This window comes from Condylura cristata, unplaced genomic scaffold, assembly GCF_000260355.1.
Source record: "Condylura cristata isolate star-nosed mole 26May11 unplaced genomic scaffold, ConCri1.0 scaffold00001, whole genome shotgun sequence".
Taxonomy (NCBI): Eukaryota; Metazoa; Chordata; class Mammalia; order Eulipotyphla; family Talpidae; genus Condylura; species Condylura cristata.
The window spans coordinates 77819119-77836881 of record NW_004567102.1 but is presented as its reverse complement, the minus strand read 5'-3'; the positions used below and the strand labels follow the sequence as shown (position 1 = coordinate 77836881).

General features: G+C 37.0%; 1 protein-coding gene across 1 annotated transcript in view; it reads right to left on the bottom strand.

Annotated features, from left to right (window-relative positions):
• ADGB (androglobin) overlaps positions 1-17763 on the bottom strand; it is a 110680-nt gene that overhangs the window by 74770 nt on the left and 18147 nt on the right. The window contains exons 4-7 of the mRNA XM_004674136.1: positions 13797-13868; positions 11675-11884; positions 8374-8513; positions 5803-5889 (exon numbers count right to left, since the gene is read on the bottom strand). Of these exons, the coding sequence (XP_004674193.1) occupies positions 5803-5889; positions 8374-8513; positions 11675-11884; positions 13797-13868 (509 nt within the window). The remainder of the gene's footprint in view (positions 1-5802; positions 5890-8373; positions 8514-11674; positions 11885-13796; positions 13869-17763) is intronic.

Below are 17763 nucleotides of genomic sequence, written 5' to 3'. Positions count from 1 at the left end.
GGTGAAGCCTCTCGCCGCCCCTGAGCCTCTGGCCTGTACCCAGTTCTGTATACACAAATAAATAAATCTTTAAAAAAAAAAAATGTGCATTCACTTTGATTGTCTATTGTTTGCTTTCCTTTCTTAATGCAAAAAGACAAGCGTTTTGTGTCTACTGACGGTTGAACAAAGGAAATGTTTTATAAATAAGATGTGAGATATGTAAGTTATAAATCTTTGTGACTATGTTCATACATACATATATATATATATATATATATATATATATTATGCATTTGAAATAGTATACAGCCATTAAAATAGAAGGAAATGTTGTCATTTGTGACATGGATGAAACTTGGCAGCATCACGCTAAATGAAATATGACAGAGACAGAGACTAACATGATCTCACATGTGGGGTCTAAGCCCAAGCAAAACAAAACAAAAATATGTACTCACAGATACAGAGGACATATTGGTAGTTGCAAAACCCAGAGGCTTGGAGGTGGACAAATTTATGAGCGGTTCGAAAAGCACAAATTCCCGTTTTATAAAATAAGTTAGTTTCTGGAGTATGATACATATAGCCTGGTGACCAAAGTCAAAAATACTGTATTGCATATTTGGAAGTTAAGAAAATAGATCTTAGGAGTTCTTATCACAGGAAGAAAATTTTAACCATGAGGTAATGAATGTTAAGTAGATTTATTGTGGTGATGATTTCACTATATATACAAATATTGAGTCCTTGTGCTTGTGTATACCTGAAACTAATATGATGTTACATGTCAAACACATTTTAATAATAACTGCATATAAGCCAGAAATATGCTTCAGTCTTTTTTGAGGTTTATTTTTATTTTATTAAGTATACAAGAACTGCGGTGTAGGCCAGTGGTGTAGGGGTAAAAGGATTCACCAGATACAGAATGGGGAGAAGAACAGGTGGATCTACTGAACTCCACTGCTGGTGGGAGCAGCAAGAGAGATAGGAGAGGTCTGCTGTGCCATGTGGGGCCGCAGCCTGGCTGGGGAACTAACTCAGGTGCAGTGGCTGGGGATAGCTTGACAATTCTGAGACTTTACACCCTGCTCTCCCAGGGGCGCTTCATAGAAACATGACCTTAGTGTTAAGAGTTGCTCGGGCTGGCAGGAGGGGTAGGCATATCACAACCATAAGAGGGAAAATGCACATGTTTGAGAGTCGAGTATCAGTCACTTTCCCATACATTTATCATTTATGAGAAATGTTTTTATCATACTTGAATTCTCTGGAGAATTTAACCATATTGCTATTTTCTCATTCTTTAAAGTCTTCCCTGAAGCATACAACATTGCTCTTTTCCGGATTCTTTCTTTTATCAATATTACTTGCAGCCTCCTTTGAAAATCCCCTTTCCTCTGCTTGCTTGTGACAAATGAGGGTTACTGCCCCCAAATACTCCTTATGTTCTTATCATCTTTTAGACTCTTTTCTCAACAAGTGAACAGCACCCTGAATTCATTCATTTCAGCTCAAACCTCTTTTCAGATACACAAGCCTACATGTTCAGCATCCTAGTGGATATCTGTCCAAAAATAAACAAAACAATTAAGGAGCAAAACATACTACTGCCATCTTCCACTTATCAAGTAAAAAAAAAAAAAAGAATCAAAACCTTGTTAAATAAATCACTACACTCATCAATCCTACAACCTTACTCTCGTAAGTAACTGTTCTCCATTCTTATCAATAATTCTGCTATAGAAGCTCTTGGCAAATCCCTTTGGGATCCTGCACAAGCCAGTTCCCACATTCCAGCTCTGCCATTTGTTCTATTGCTCCAAGTATCTTCCAATTTCACAAGTCTGATATGATCATTCTCTTGTCTAAAATTTCTCAGTGACAGTGTATCATCATAATGATACAAGAAATTTTTAACAAGGCAATCACCATAAGGATACGAGAAATTTTTAACAAGGCATAAAATGTCTTTGTCTATTTGACTCTTGTTCTCTGCCCCACATTCATGCCTCCTCTAGCCTCCTCTAGCACAAAGTCCAGTCATGCAGAACCACATGATTTTCTGGGGTCATAATTACTTTTCTTGTACTTCCATGCTATTCTGCTCTAAATTGGCTTCTCTATCATTTGCATCGTCTTCAACTAAACCTTGAGGTCAGCTGAAGCACTGTTTTCTTGGGAAAGTAAAATACATGTCCCTTCTCTGAGTTTCTGAAGAATCTTTTGGATACTTTATATATCATTTTCCAATAATTTTTAAATTTACATTTTAGAAAGTTAATCTAATTACCATGAAGATAATTATTTGGGGAAGGGGAAGGTAGACACAGAGGGTTGGTTATAAAGCTGCTGCATTCTTGTTTGTGAGCAGTGACAGGGAGTTCATCTGAGATGGGTGATAAGAGAAATCCAGAACAATAGAATACATTCAAAATGAGGGAAGGGTGTTCTATAGACAGAGATCAGTAAGGGTTTGTACATGAGAATGAAAAAAATGATCATGGTTGTCTCCTCATCTTGTTTTGTTTTGTATTTTAGCCCGGGTCATCAACAGGGTATCATGTATTAAGATGAGGTATCCTAGTACAGGTACAGACTTGGCACATTGACAATCAAGAGTTCAGTATGTTTTCCATCTTAGATAAATTTTACATATCCACATAGCTATGTGATTTAAGTAGTATGTATAAATACAGACTATGGTTCAGGAAAAGGTGGTCAGGTATGTCAACATAAACTTGAATGTAACTGTCAAGTAGAGTGTAGTTTAAGTTCAGGACACCTGCTACATACTCCACACAGTGGTTGAGGATCCAGTCATTGAGTGACTATCCAAGAAGACTGAGAAAGAACAGCAAATAAAACAGAAAAATGTAGAGTGCTTTGCAGAAGCAAAATGAATTAAATTTTATGAAAGAAATAAATTATTCAAGATCAAATACCTGGGTACCAAAGATGTGACCAATGGATATGACAATGTCAAGGTCTTTGTTGATGTCAAGAATCAATTTATTAGGTAGTAGGGTATACAAAAAGCTGGGTGAGAGAAGTTTGGGAGGTGAAGAAGTAAAGAGGGTTCATTCTTTTAACATTTTGTCTCTGACAAGGAAGATCAGATGGTGACTTCAAGATAATTACTGATTTCCTTTTATGTTTGTGGTTTACTTGCCTCCTGTTCACACTGGGTCACTGGTGCCTAGCAGGGAGTGGGCACAGTACACTTAATTTCAACTCTGCAACATAGGTATTATGACCCTGGATGAGGTTTAAGAGGCTGTACATTCTACAAAATAACACAATCCATATTATTTTTCCATCCACGATGTAAGAAAGTGCTATGCTATAAACAAGAAACAGACCATCACAGGATTAGACCATATAACTCTTTGGGTAGTTAGCTAAAATAGGGGATTGCAGAGTCTTCTATTCATCGATGAACTACACCGACATCAAAGAAATATGCCAACAAATTCATCTCTTCATTTGAAATAGCCAGCCTTTTTCTATCCCCTCATAAATATCATTGATTATATACCATATTACTGTGTGAAGAATCTGAACTTTCTTATTTTTCCAAATGGTAAAGCTGCATTAAGTGTAGAAAAGCATAATACACAAGGTCAACAATTGCAAATAGAGCAGTTGTTCCGCTCCTATGGGAGAGTAAAAGGGAAGACAGTATCTGCGATATGCCAACGAAACACTTTTCACGTGGAAAAAAATGTCAGCAGTCAACAGAAGTTTAAAATGTCAGCACTCTCCTTGACCTCTGTAAAAGCCATGACTACGACTGGACACATTCTAATCCTTCTTAGTAGCAGATTTCACTGAACATACTATTATGTGACTTTGATCACATTGTCTGCCTAACTTCACCGCCCCTTCCCCCTTCCATTCCTTCAAATCAAACTCAGCCAGTCACCAGGAAAGACTCCGATCAAGTCAGAAATTTCTCTATGAAGCCTACTGTGTATCCTGCCTGCACTCTGGGCAATGGTGACCACTCCCACATTTCAACTTAACCAGTTTCATGGCTCCTTTTATTTTTAGTGATCTTATAATTTCACAGTATAAGTGCAACTTAAAATTACATGGTTGCCATGAATAATATGGCAGAATGTTCATAAGAAAAATCCTGTAAAGCGGATCACAGATAGTGTTTTTTTAAGTTGTATTAAAAAGAAAACTGACAAGCTTAAAATTCTGTTTCAGTCTTACTTGCCCTCTTTTCTATGCCTTTCCTCTGAATCTAAAGGTTGAATACCACATTTATATAAAAATAACCCAGTGAAAATGACTAGAGAATGAAAAAGTTGTTAAGATACTTCTATCATAGGCTGGCTGCTTACTTTTGACAATGTCACCTACTGAGTTTCAGAATATACAGGTCATGTTATCTCCATTTTACAAAAAGAAACCAGAACAGAGAGTTTACATTACTAAGACCTGTCTTCAATCTTTTCCAACTTCTACCCTAGGGAACCAGACTTTGCTGACATTGATAAAAGATCAGAGAGGATTTATGTGGTAACTGTACTGTGGATTTGATAATCTTCTAAAATTCAGCATCTAAATTGGTGATTGTGCAGATCCATTGATAATTATTTTCTGTCTCTTATCCTGGCCTATTTCCTGTACTGATGCTAATATGTTCAAACTGTGTCTACAACATTCCTGTAAAAGCATGACTATTGTGAAATTTTACATATTATATATACTAGGTGGCTTCTCTATTCCATTATTGACCTGCCAAACATTATTTTTGGACCTAGATGAGAAATCTCTAGATATCTAGAACCATATGATAGAAAGACTGTGGTCAGCAAGACTGCTACCAAATTGCATCACCTCCACATAAAATGTGCCAAGCTATGGGAAATTCAACCATACTGAGATTCAGTTTTCTCATTTGTAATTACATATACCTAACTGATGAGGCCATTGGGATGCTTAAATATGACAGTGGGTGCTGTCATGGTAGGTGGTAACAAAAATCTATAAATCGGATGAGTTGTGATCTTTTCCCTTTGATCATGTACAGTGTTATAAACTAATGTTACCTCAACAAATTCATTCTTTCATCCATCCATTCATTAAAAAATAAAGGCTTTTTGGGCTCTCCCTGGTGGTACAACAGGTTAAAGCATCTTATTATGAAACTCTCCAAAGCCACTGCAGCACAAGTTCAATCCCTGGCCCCAGAAGTGACCCACATGGTGCAGCAGACCTCTCCTGACCTTCCCGCTGCTATCCTCAGCAGTGTACTTTGTCGATCTGCCTATTCTTCTCCCAACTCTGTCTCTGATGAATTCTCTCACCCACCACATCTCTGGTCTGTACCCCAGTTATGTAACCATAAATAAATAACTCTTTAAAAAAAAAGGCTTTTAAAGAATGTGGGTTTTAGTTAGAAATGATATATTAATCAATGCCTAATTCATGTTTTAATATTTTTAATCATTGCCAAATATGTGTGGTAATTAAAAATTGCTTCTGTGGTTTCTGTACTTAATATACATAATAGTGGTGTAAGTATGGAGGACACGTGTAAATATTTTACCATAACAAATGATTACCATTGTTTTAATATCTGTAATACAGATATGTAAATATTAAATTCAATATAAAGGCAGTAGATTTATCCTGGAATTCTCAAGGAATAGTGTGTAATACCATACAATGTTATTTTCCCAAAACACTTTTTGTAAAATAGGACATTTCTTAAAATCCTCTTAAACATGAAAAACATTTTCATTAAAGAAACTTTACTAGAGAAAAAAAGAAGATAAGATCTGAGGAACTTAATAGCAAACCTACTGGATAGAAATAACTTCTGGAAGCCATCCTGTGAGGGCGTGAATAACAGTGAACTCTCCGAGTTCTCTCCTCTCTGCCATGTGGATGCTAAAAAGGCAAATACACAACAGTATGATTACTAAAATTTGGAACTCCAGAGAGGTATGTCAAGATGACTAATAAACAGGACTACAATAATAAATGCAGGGATTACGCTGGTTATTTATGATTACATAGGAAAATGCTATTCTAATGGCCAGCTAATGTTTTGTTAAAATATTTAAAACAGCTGAATCATAAAATTTCATGTAGAATTATAAAATAGGCTTGCATGATTATAAATAGAAATGAATTAATATTAATGTCCTTGAATAACATCATTTTGTTCAATGCTATTTCATTATAACATTGATGTGATAAAAAGACTCCCAACCAACGTTGAATGAAGTGACACACAGAGACCTGGTTTCCTTATTTAAAACAATCATTTAAAGTTACAGTTTCCAGTAACCTAGCAGTGTGGATCTGGATCTCCACATAAAGCATATTCCTACTTAGTATATATTAGAAATATATAAGTAGTACATGATATTTTATATATTCAGTACACCTATTGTATATTATCATGTGTTGCTATTTTGAGAGGGAAGCGTCTTTAATCTTTCTGATTGCAATAATTAATCTCAGATGACTATGAGGGTGTTAAGTCATCTCATACATGGCAGCAAGATGGGCGTCAAGATTCTTAATGAACTCCATGTTTCTTCTTATTTTAGTCCTTGTATTTCCCTCCTGAGATGGCTAGTCTACCTACATTATGAAGCATAAAAGCCAGACTCCCATCCACCCAAGAACTAGAGCTTCAGCCAGTGTTTGCCAATTAATGATAGAGTTTAATGCCCAACAGACTCGTCCTTCTCTTTAGCAAGATACCTTACTTATCGTTCTGTCTTAGTCACTCGTTCTATCATTGATCCATGTGCACCCATTTGTTATTCACATATTATAAACTCTGGCGTAGCTGCATAGTTCAGAGACAACAAATATCTACTGGGATAGCTTATTGTCTCATTTAAACACCCTTCTGGATAATTATATTTATGAATTTACTCTGCAAACCTATTCAATAATGCATTTTCTTTGCATATCTCACAATGATATTGAGATAACTACTCCAGATTAATTTTTGAGTGTAGAAATCTAAACCATGGAAATGGCCGCTATGCATATGACACAAAGAAAAATCTAAATTGCTGTATATGTACAGATTTCCACAAGAAATTCTAAGGAACGTATTTCACTTATTCTGGTACTGTTTCCAAGCTGGGCTGAGGTTTTTAAATTAACAGTAACCATTACTGAAGTGACATAAAATTTGAGGGAACTTTAAGACAAATGCCACTTCACTTATCCAGGCATAAAATGCTTCACCTGACTTGCAGCTGTAATTCTCAGAATTTCAATTTTGGCCTGGGAATTCGCAACACTAATTTCTCTCAAAACAAGCAAGCATAGTTGTCACTAAAGACCTGGTAGGTTTTATTGTCTACAAAGACCTGGGATGAGTTTTTTGAAGAATCATTACAATTAAGGGCTGTAAGCAGAGTGAAACAAATTCCCAATAAACAATTGAGAGCTGGTAAGAGAAAAAAAGACATGCAGATGATGGTAGCAGGAATAGTTCCTGATTTGTAACCTTGGAAGAGAAAAAGAAAGCTGAGCCCAGAGACAATGCCCTCAAAGGACAGGGGCTTCTGACGGCTCTGTTATAGTAGGGGCTAAGCTCTGAGCAGAAGGCTGAGGGCTCCTGTTAACGAAGGCCGGAGGCCGGTGTGTTCTGTTGAATATTAAACTGCTGATGCAGGCCTGGGAAGGAAGAACGTCAAGTTTAGGCAGATGCAGATGGCAGGGATCCCACCACTTAGCAGTGACATAAAGTTGCATACACAACCCAGGCATCTAAGCTTTTTTTTGCACTGATCAGACCAATATGCAACAGCAACAGGTCTCTGTTAGAGAATAAAGCGTCACATGCACACCTTCCTCATGTTGGTGCATAAATCATCCAGTTTTTCAAGAGGCTGAAAGACATACTAGCAGTTTTCCCCGTAAGTGCATGAGAAGAGCCAGTGTTACCATAAGCATGAGGTGCACACTGGGTTCCCTCCAAAGAGCAGATTTTTCAAGGTCAGTAAATAATTGCCACATATACAAAACCAATACCTTTTACTGGATTCTTCTCTACGTTGTTCAGTATGAACAATATTTCCCCTACAAAACAACTTCTTTCTGCCATTAACCTGACATGTTAATGTTGACTTCCCATTCATAGTTAGAAAGCATTAGATTTAGGAAATAATGATGAAGTATTTTTTCTTGGGACAATTTTATCTTATTGTTGGCAAACCCATTATTTCAAGTCAGTGGCTATGGCATGTTTATTCTTATATCAGAACATTTCCACTGACTGGGAAGAAATAGTTTCATTTTTTCAATGAAATTCCCAGAATACAGAGATATACATGTTGCTATTATTTGTTTTTCTGTTTTGTTTTGTTTTTCTACAAATGAATAATTCTCCATTCTACATACTCAACATTTGTCAATTTAATTATAGCTTTAGACAGAAGCATTGGCCAAAGCTCAAATTCATTGGTTGTAGCTGGAAGCAATAGGTTGTTATCTTCATCAAAAGGCAAAGAATCATCGATAGTTATCTTTCTCCAGCAACCCTAAAAATTAGAAGAAAGGAATATTCCATCAGTGATTCTTTACTTTTATTCATACATTATTGATAGTACCAATATTATTAATAATTATTTTAGAATTTTTAGTTTCTTCTTCTGAAGAACAACATACTAGTTTTCAGTACAACTTCCACTGAGAATTTTAACTTACTATTTTGTTTAATATATTATAGCATATCCAGGGCTAAGTCAACAGTGTCCTTACTTGAGAGGTTCTGTTAGAACTTTTTGGGGTGCCTTACCCTACATAATGCAGCAAATTAATTCTGTTTCAGATATGGAACTAAAAATTATGCAACCATTAATAACTGGGGCATAATCAAAGAACTTAATATAGTCACACTGCAAATTCTCCAAATATAACTTCAGTAATTACACTTATCCTGATAGGTTCCATGATGTCACACTTCCAATTACCATATTATTCTTACTCCTCATCAAAGGTTTAATTTTATCATGAAGTTAATTAATATTTTATTTAATAAAATCAGCCCATAAGAATATTATTTCATAAATAAAAGCAAGCTTGATATAAATGATAACATTAATGAATATAAGCTCAATTTTATTTTAGCTCTATTTAACATGCAAAATTATATTACAAATCCATTCCTTTGACAAAGAAATGTTTCATCAGTGATATGAACATTGTGAACAATGAATTCAGCATCATACATGGCCTGTAACCATTGAGCTATCTAGAGTCTAGTGAGAGTAGGCATAGAAGCAAACAATATAAAGTGTAATAAGAGGTGCCTTAGGTCAGGAAAGAATGGGGTGTGACAGGGTGGTCCCCAGGAGAAGGAGAGGCTCCAGGTTTCCTGCCCCACTCAAATGAGGGTGGAGCTGAGCAGGGGGAAGCAGATTCTGGAGAGGAGACTGAAGAGGAAGGAAGCAGAACACCAATACCCCCACCCCACAGGAAAAGTCACTGACAGAGGCTCGGACTTCAGTCTTTCTGGCTGTCCATTTGCCTTCAGGCTGCCTCTACTAATGGGACAGCTAAAAGATGTAATACACTTAGATTTCCACGTTGGAAAATTTGGAACATAGAAGTAGATTTTTGAAATGGCGGAATCCAAGTGGATTTCAGTTTTGTTAGGAATCAGAACAGGATGTTGCGTTAATAAATGTTGACCTCTCTTTAGAAGGAAATTTGAAAACAAGGATGTTAGAAAGGAGAGAGAGAGGGAGAGGGGACTAGGGAGGAATTTAGTATTAGTTAAGCTGATAAGCTGATACCTTTTTTTTTTTAATCTTTTAATTTATTTATTTACTCCTACAGAACTGAGGTACAGGCCAGAGATGTGGAGGGTGAGAGGATTCACCAGAGACAGAGTGGGGAGCAGAACAGTCCAATCAATGAAGCACACTGCTGAGGGGAGCAGTGGGCAGGTCAGGAGAGGTCTGCCTCACCATGTGGATCTCCTCCAGGGCAGGCAAGGATTGAACTCATGCAGAAGTGGCTTAAGCTTCTTTGTGCTGTGCTTTAACCTGCTGCGCCACCAGGGAGGGCCCTAAGCTGATACCTTTTTATTTATTTATTTATTTATTTATTTATTTATTTATTTATTTATTTATGCATGCATGCATACATGCATGCAAGAACTGGGGTGTAGACCAGAGATGTGGGGGTGAGAGGGTTCACCAGAGACAGAGAAGGAGCATATCCACTGAAACACACTACTTAGGGACTAGCAGACCAGACAGAAGAGGTCTGCTGTACCACGTGGGTCAGCTCCCTTGACTGGGATCAAACTAGTGTCGCAGTGGCTGCCTATAGCTTCATAGCACTGAGACTTAACCCCTTGCCATCAGAGAGACCCAAAAGTCTTAATCAATTTGACCTCTTCAGTCAGTTTACACAAGTGAACAGAAGTGGAGGGCAAATACCCAGATATTCATCCTACTCATCTTCCTAGGTTGACCACCCTTTATAGTCCTTCAGTGTTGTCTATCCAATATGCACTTTCTTATCCTTCTCACTGCTATCACACAGTTCATCTGTGAAATGTTCCTCCAGATAGGAAATTAAAAAGATAAAGTAATTTAAGGAGTTATTTTCTCTCCTCACAAAGTTTGACTTTGAAGGTCTACTGTCTTGCTGTGAATATTAAAAAAATCAAGACTCCTATTTCAGCTGTTGGAAGCTACCACTATCTTCTTTACCACACCATCTCACTGTAGAGATGGTGTAATTCCTAAGCACTGGCCTTTCAATATTCCCCATCCCAGGAAGATACATCACTTGGACTCTTTAAGGGGAATGTTGTGGTTCTAGAAACATATAATAGAATGATTAACTTTCAGTACTTTCCTCACTCCCTCAAATGTTCAAGAACTTTTGAGTTCTTGACCAGTCATTGTTAGTGACCAGGTCCAGCGCTAGGGGTGCATGACCAGGGCAGTCACAAGGGGCCTCAGACTTAGAAGGACCCCATGCTTGACTTAAAGTGCTGTTATTACTGTCCTGAAATCTTACAGTTGGTGATGCCTATGACTCAGGGCCACTAGGAAGAGAATTCGACCATTAAAAACCAGAAGATGTGGGATATATTCTAGCAATGCTAAATACGGTGTGAATCTACTTTGCCATAGGAAGCAAGGGGGTCATAATTCTCTATTTGTACTCCAACCATCCCATTTCTTTTCTTTTTTTTTTTTTTTTTCATGCAGAGGTCAAAAATTTCTTTGTCAGTAAAGATTGGTTAACATGAAAACAGATCTGAAGTTCAGGGTCAAAACCAGTTGGCATAGGCCCAGCAGAAGCAGCCAAGTCCAAGTCAGGAGGGTTAGATCATACCCAACCACAAACTCCTGCCTGTAACCCTAATGTCACATTTCAGCGGAAAAAGGAAGAGAGCTTTGTGTTCCTACCTGCTACCCAGCCAGCCTGCCTGATAGCTCAGAGGGGTACCCCTTCTCTCCTCTATAAAATGTTCATAGGACTGGATCATAGGAGAATCAAGTCTTTCTTATTGATCCCAAATGACATTGCAGAATATTTCTCTCCAATAGTTCTACAAAGTCACATCCTGCATAAACTGTATCATCTTGCATTAGCCAAGGAAGCCATATGCAAGACAAATAAATTTGAGTATTAAAGCAACATGAAATTAAAGTCACAAGAACATAGCCCTACTTACCATCCAGTAGAGTTTCACAATATACTTTCCATAGCTGTTGAACAAGGGCATGTGGCCCTTCACAGCCTTGCACAGAGAGTAGATGTGTTCCCAGGGCTTCCAGTTGAGAAGAGGTGGTTCCCCAGCAGTTCCTTTAAAGTAATTGCTTAAAACACTCCCATTGAATATCTTCCACACAGCAGACATTTCGCTGATAATCCATCTCATCAGCTACAGACAAAAAAAAAAAAATTCTTCATTGTTAATTAGTTTTTTTTCAGTTGTTCGTACTGTAATTTTTTTTGGGGGGGGGCAGAGATCCAGCATAAGTCAGTTTCAAATAGTAACATTAAATTTTACATGTAATGTATTCTAGCTTTTGATTTCTGAGCTACGACAAAATCATAGGTTTTGCTGTTTTACTTTGGTTTTCAGAAAATGTAATCACTATACAAATTTAAAGAGCCATTATTAAACACAACACCTGTGAGCTGTCATCAGGAGTGGACTGAATGTAATTTGATTTTCACCTTCATTAAAATGTTCTGTGTGTGTGTGTGTGTGAGAGAGAGAGAGAGAGAGAGAGAGAGAAGAAAGAGAGAGGTTGAGTGCTTCTGAGCCAAATGATTTTTATATAATGAGCTTTTTCTAAAAGAGTGCACTATTTTTCTGCAAGTGTTTTGAGAGAAATGATCTTTTCTGTCCATTGGACCTATTAAATTAATGCGATATGAAAGAAATAAAACTAAACTAAAACATGACCTGCATCTTGTGCTTCCACCTTGATATGCAGGTATGGCACAGATGAGTTGGAAGACACTCAGTGTGGGGTCTGTAACAGAATAGGAATGCTAAACTTCACAGCAGCAGCGATGAGCTGGAATGTATATGTCAGATACTTCTGCTCTTGAGTAGGTCACCTTGATTCCTTTAAAGTACAGTTTTCACTTGTAAAATACACATATTCCACTGTCTATTTTCCAGCATTTCAACATAACAGGAATTTCTGGGTTACAGCAGATGTTCACTAAAGGCATGAGTACTTCAGACGAGGTAGATTTCCCGAAATTTCCTGTCTTAAAGTTTGTTTAAGTTGGTGAGGGCAAAATAGCCTCTTGTAGTCTAGGAAATTTTACTGGAGCATGTTTTATTCATATTTATCTTTCACTTAAATTAAAAACTAAAGTTAACCTATATTTAGGATTCATAAAATGAATATCTTCAAGATAGAAAATAAAAATAATCAGAGCTTAAATTTTGTATTAGTCAGTATAACCTGGTAGAAGTAATACAAATTTTGCTTTCATTATTGACAAGACATTAAAGATAAGAAAGACAAACAAAGCCTTTGCATCAAGAATGATTGTGCCCCCTCTTCTGATTGGGGCTTAGGAGAAAATAATAAAAGTCCCTGTTTTTTATTTAACTATCTTCAGAGACCAGGCTGGGTCTGCTCAGGTGAATAAATTCCTAAGTCTGGAGATGGAAGGGGGGGGGGGGCGGAAAGGGAGAGAACTGGAAAGGAGCCTGGAAGTAGGAAGGTGAGGGAATGGGGAGGTGGGCAAAGTGGGAGGGTGGAGAAGAGGTGGGGAGGTGAAAGATAGGGAGGAGAGGAGAGGGAGGGATGACAAAAGGAGAAGGGAGGAGGCAGAAGGGAGGAGGTAGGGAGAAGATAGAGGTGGGGCTGAGGGGGTGTGAGGGGCAGGGAGCAGCTCCAACCGGAAGTGGGACTCTAAAGCTGAAACTACTACTTTTAGATGAGTGCTGGGAATCAAACTGCACCAGCGTCATTCCCTACGTTCACAACTCTGCGTCACAGCATCCCACTCTTAGACATAGTGGTGGGAAGCAATTTTATGTCCATTGCTCCATGTCTCCTCCAGAGAAGAAGCGGCCAGAATGTGAGGACTCAGCAACTCTCCCGGCAGAACAGGGCTCCATCACTCCAGCGTTTTCCTACCATGTGCATGCAAGGCTCAAATCAAAAAAAGCTCCTCTTCCCTTTTAATCTCTGATATATAAAATTCTCCGTAAGAACGAAACTTAAATGTGAGGACGGGAGAACTGAAAGTGGTAGGTAGCTGTCTGAGCAGCTCTGCAAGAAGGCGTCAGTTTAGGTGTTAGTTTCTCCTTGCCCACATACCTCGCTGCAGAGTAAATGTTCATTTGGTGCAAACAAGTCGAACAGGATTTCATTTTTCACCACTACTGGAGTCTGAAATAAAAAGAGAAATATAAAAGAAGACAGTAGTTATGTAGCTTACTGCAATAAAGTTTCCCCTGCTTTTGTGAAAAGGCCAACCTTTGCAATCAGAGGAACTAAAATAATTATTCCATATGATCACCCTGTCAGAGATAACAGTTATATTAATCCAATAATGTAATGCATGTAAAATAGAGCATTTAACAGCAAACGAAATGTTTTGTGATATATGTAGATAAACTTAGCATGTAGATGCACACAAATGAAGTTTATAAAGTGATTTGAAATTTAAATTAGCCCCTCAAATTAATCTTGAAGCTTAGTTAACATCTGGTAACTGAAGCACTATCTTCATCTTGGATGAACATATTATCTGTGACAGATTTCTAAACTCTGGTCCAACTTGAAACCCTGTATCTTTTAAGAAAATACTTGGAGGGCTATTATTTAATTGGTGTATATTATGGCTCAATATATTTAGATCAATAAGAAATAAACATAATCAGAAAAATTAAAACTTGTGACAGCTTTCAAATAATAATTACAATTCATCTCAAACTTACATAGTCCACATAGCAATTTAACATAAAATTCGATAGTGAAATAGGCTTGGTTTACTATTTCTTTTCTTTCTTTTTATTATTATTATTTTATTTATTTTTTACATCACTCTTCATTTTGTACATTTTTTCATCTCAGTATTATTTCTCAGACTGTCCACCACCAATTCACCATAGTTTCATGCACTCTTCCCACACCACCCCATTTTTTATCCTATTCCCCTCTCCACCCCCATAAAATGTCTCTGGTTTATAGTTGCTCATTGTTTTTGTTTTTACTTTATTACATTTGCTTCTCTTCCACCACTAACCCCAGCCTCTTAGGCTCCTGTTATGAGTGAAACCATCCAATCCAGTATTTTTCTTTTTCTTCCTGGCTTATTTCACTAAGCATGATCCCTACTAGCTCCATCCATGATGTTGCAAAAGCCATGAGTTTAACTTTTTTTTGACTGGTGAGTAATATTTCATTGTGTATATGTACCACATCCTTTTAATTCAGTCATCTTTTTTGGGGCATTTGGGTTGGTTCCACATCTTCACTACTGTAAATAGAGCAGCAATAAACATGGCGGGGAAAGTGTCCTTTTGAATCAATGTTTTTGTGTCCTTTGGGGAGATACCTAGCAGTGGGATTGCTGTGTCATATGGAAGCTCCATGTTTAGCAGAGAAACCTTTCCATAGTGGTTGTACTAGTTTGCATTCCCACCAGCAGTGCAAGAGAGTTCCTTTTTCTCCACATCCTCACCAACATGTGTTGTTGCTAGTTGTTTTACCATTCTCCTGGTGTGAGGTGGTATCTCATTGTGGTTTTAACTTGCATCTCCCTTATTACAAGTGATGCTGAGGGTTTTCTTTCATATCCCTGTTGGCATCACATGAAATAGTATTTAAATGGATGCCAACAAAATCAAGTAATTCTTTTTTAAAGATTTATTTATTGTTTATGCATACAGAACTGGGGTACAAGCCAGAGTTGCAGGGGTGGCTCCACCAGAGACAGTGGGGAGCAGAACAGGCAGCTTGACGAAGTACACTGCTGAGGGGAGCAGTGGGCGGGTTAGGAGAGGTCCCGCACCATGTGGGTCACCTCCGGGGTCAGGGATCGAACACGTACTGAAACATCTGTGGCCAGCTTGCAGTGCTGCATCCTAACCCATTAATGCCACCATAGAGGGCCCAAAATATAGTACTTTTAATCATCTGTGCAACTTGAAAATCCAATGAAATATTCAGTATCCAAGAAAAATTCATTTAAACTTACCTTTCAGCAAGTACCAATATGAATTAAAATTATTTAGGGATAAACAAATATTGAAGTTGGAATGATTAAACTGAATAGTCACATGCTGACACATGAAAAGAAGGCACTGGAAGTTAGCAGAAGATATGAAGTCTTTCTAGCATTATGCTAGCATTTCTCCTCAATGTGCCTATTTCTTGACAAGACAACCCTTCACACACATTACATTTTTTTCAATGTAATGAATACTCCAGTGCCTGGGCCACCAATATCTGGTCCTTAAAGGAAGCAGATCTGATTTTTTCTCTATGATCAGAGCTTGGCAAACTCCTTGGCTTCAATGACTGATGTTGATTCTGATATCTTAAATCCATACTCCTTAAGTTTTGTTAAAACTTAGTTTCTCTTTGATTGAAGAGACCCATGTCAGACACTGTGCTATATAAATGGTAAGTGGCCACTATTTAGTGAATCCTTAAATCCTTTTATTGGATCAGGGGCTAATTTAAATTTCAAATCACTTTATTGGAATAAGATAGACTACAGTAGATGTCATATAGAAAGGTGATTATTGTTTTGTAATATTTTTGCCTAAATTATATATTATAGAATCCATATTTAAGGTAAAATGTAGTTATTACTGTGGACTTAGATATACAAAAATTGAAAACACTATAATTTTACTCTGCTATTTCACTAGACTTTCGAATCATCTTACTGTGATGTTACCTAGTTCAGGATAAAAAAATCAAGTCAGAGCAGAGGGGAAGTGGAGATATTGAGAAGGGTGAAAGCATTATATCATCAACCACAACAAACACATTTATTTATAGTATGAGTGTATCTCTCAGAGCTAAAGTATGCTAAAGAAAAGGAAATGACACAAAACTTTTCAGTTGTCTATGCTGTGATTCATGTTTACAACACTTTCACTTCATGGACTTCATGCCCTTTATTTGCATAGAATGTAATCTCTTCCCTGACACTGAACAACCTGAATATTATTACATTACACCGACATTATGTGCTATATTAACGTCACAGAATTTATATTCTTCATGTCAAGACTACCTAAAATTATAAGTAACTTAAAGGCATGGTCTGTGACTTTTATTTAAAAAGTCTTAAATAAAAGATTTAAACAGTTTTACACATTCAGTAACTACTTCTATAGACAGAGATGTACCTTCTTATTTTCTCATTTTAATAAATATTTTTGAATTTAGGATTACCAGACTTTTCCAAGTAGTAACATAAATTCGAAAATATGGTAGATAAACTGTAATTTCTAGCACTAGTAGCAACATTTATGAAAGTTAAACTTTAAGGAATAAAATCACTGTGTAGAAACAAATTCAGTGGATTCCATATAAATGAAAGAAGCAAGTGTATTACAACCGTCTGACTAACACTAAGTAACTAATTTAGCCTACAGGTTTTTATGTATTAAGTAAAAATAGGTACAAGAAGGATAAAATGACATTAGTGATAATTAAACCCTGGGAGACACCAAATATATTTAGAATATCACAGCTATTAGGAAGATGCACCAGTGGATCCTAAGTTTAAATGTACATAAAAAGCATCTAAAATGAAGGTTTCTCGGGCACCATCCAGTCAATGAGATTCACATGACTGGGTGTGGGTTCCAGAAATGTAAGTTCTTTAAAATGAGGTCCCCTGAAAATGTTTCCTGAATCTCTGACGTAGGTAGATCCCCATGCAAACCTCTTGAACTGGAAAATTAATGTGAGTGAACTCTAAACAAACCAAAATATTATATAATTTCCTACTAGGAAGCAGAAGAAAGTCTGTCATATTTTAAGAATTCCTCAGAACAGTTTAGGCTAAAATTTCACATTAGGGAGAGAAAAAACTCAAGCCTTTAAATTTACTTTAAGTAAATTTCAAAATTCTCTTAAAGTCCAGTGCAAAGAATAGTCAATTAGATTGATGAACATTTATTTCAGATTTAAATGCCAAAAAAAAAAACAGTTACCTATTTTTTTTTTTTAAGATTTATTTATTTATTTATGCAGACAGAACTGGAGTACAGGCCAGAGGTGCAGGGGCAGTGAGAGGATTCACCAGAGATAGAGTGGG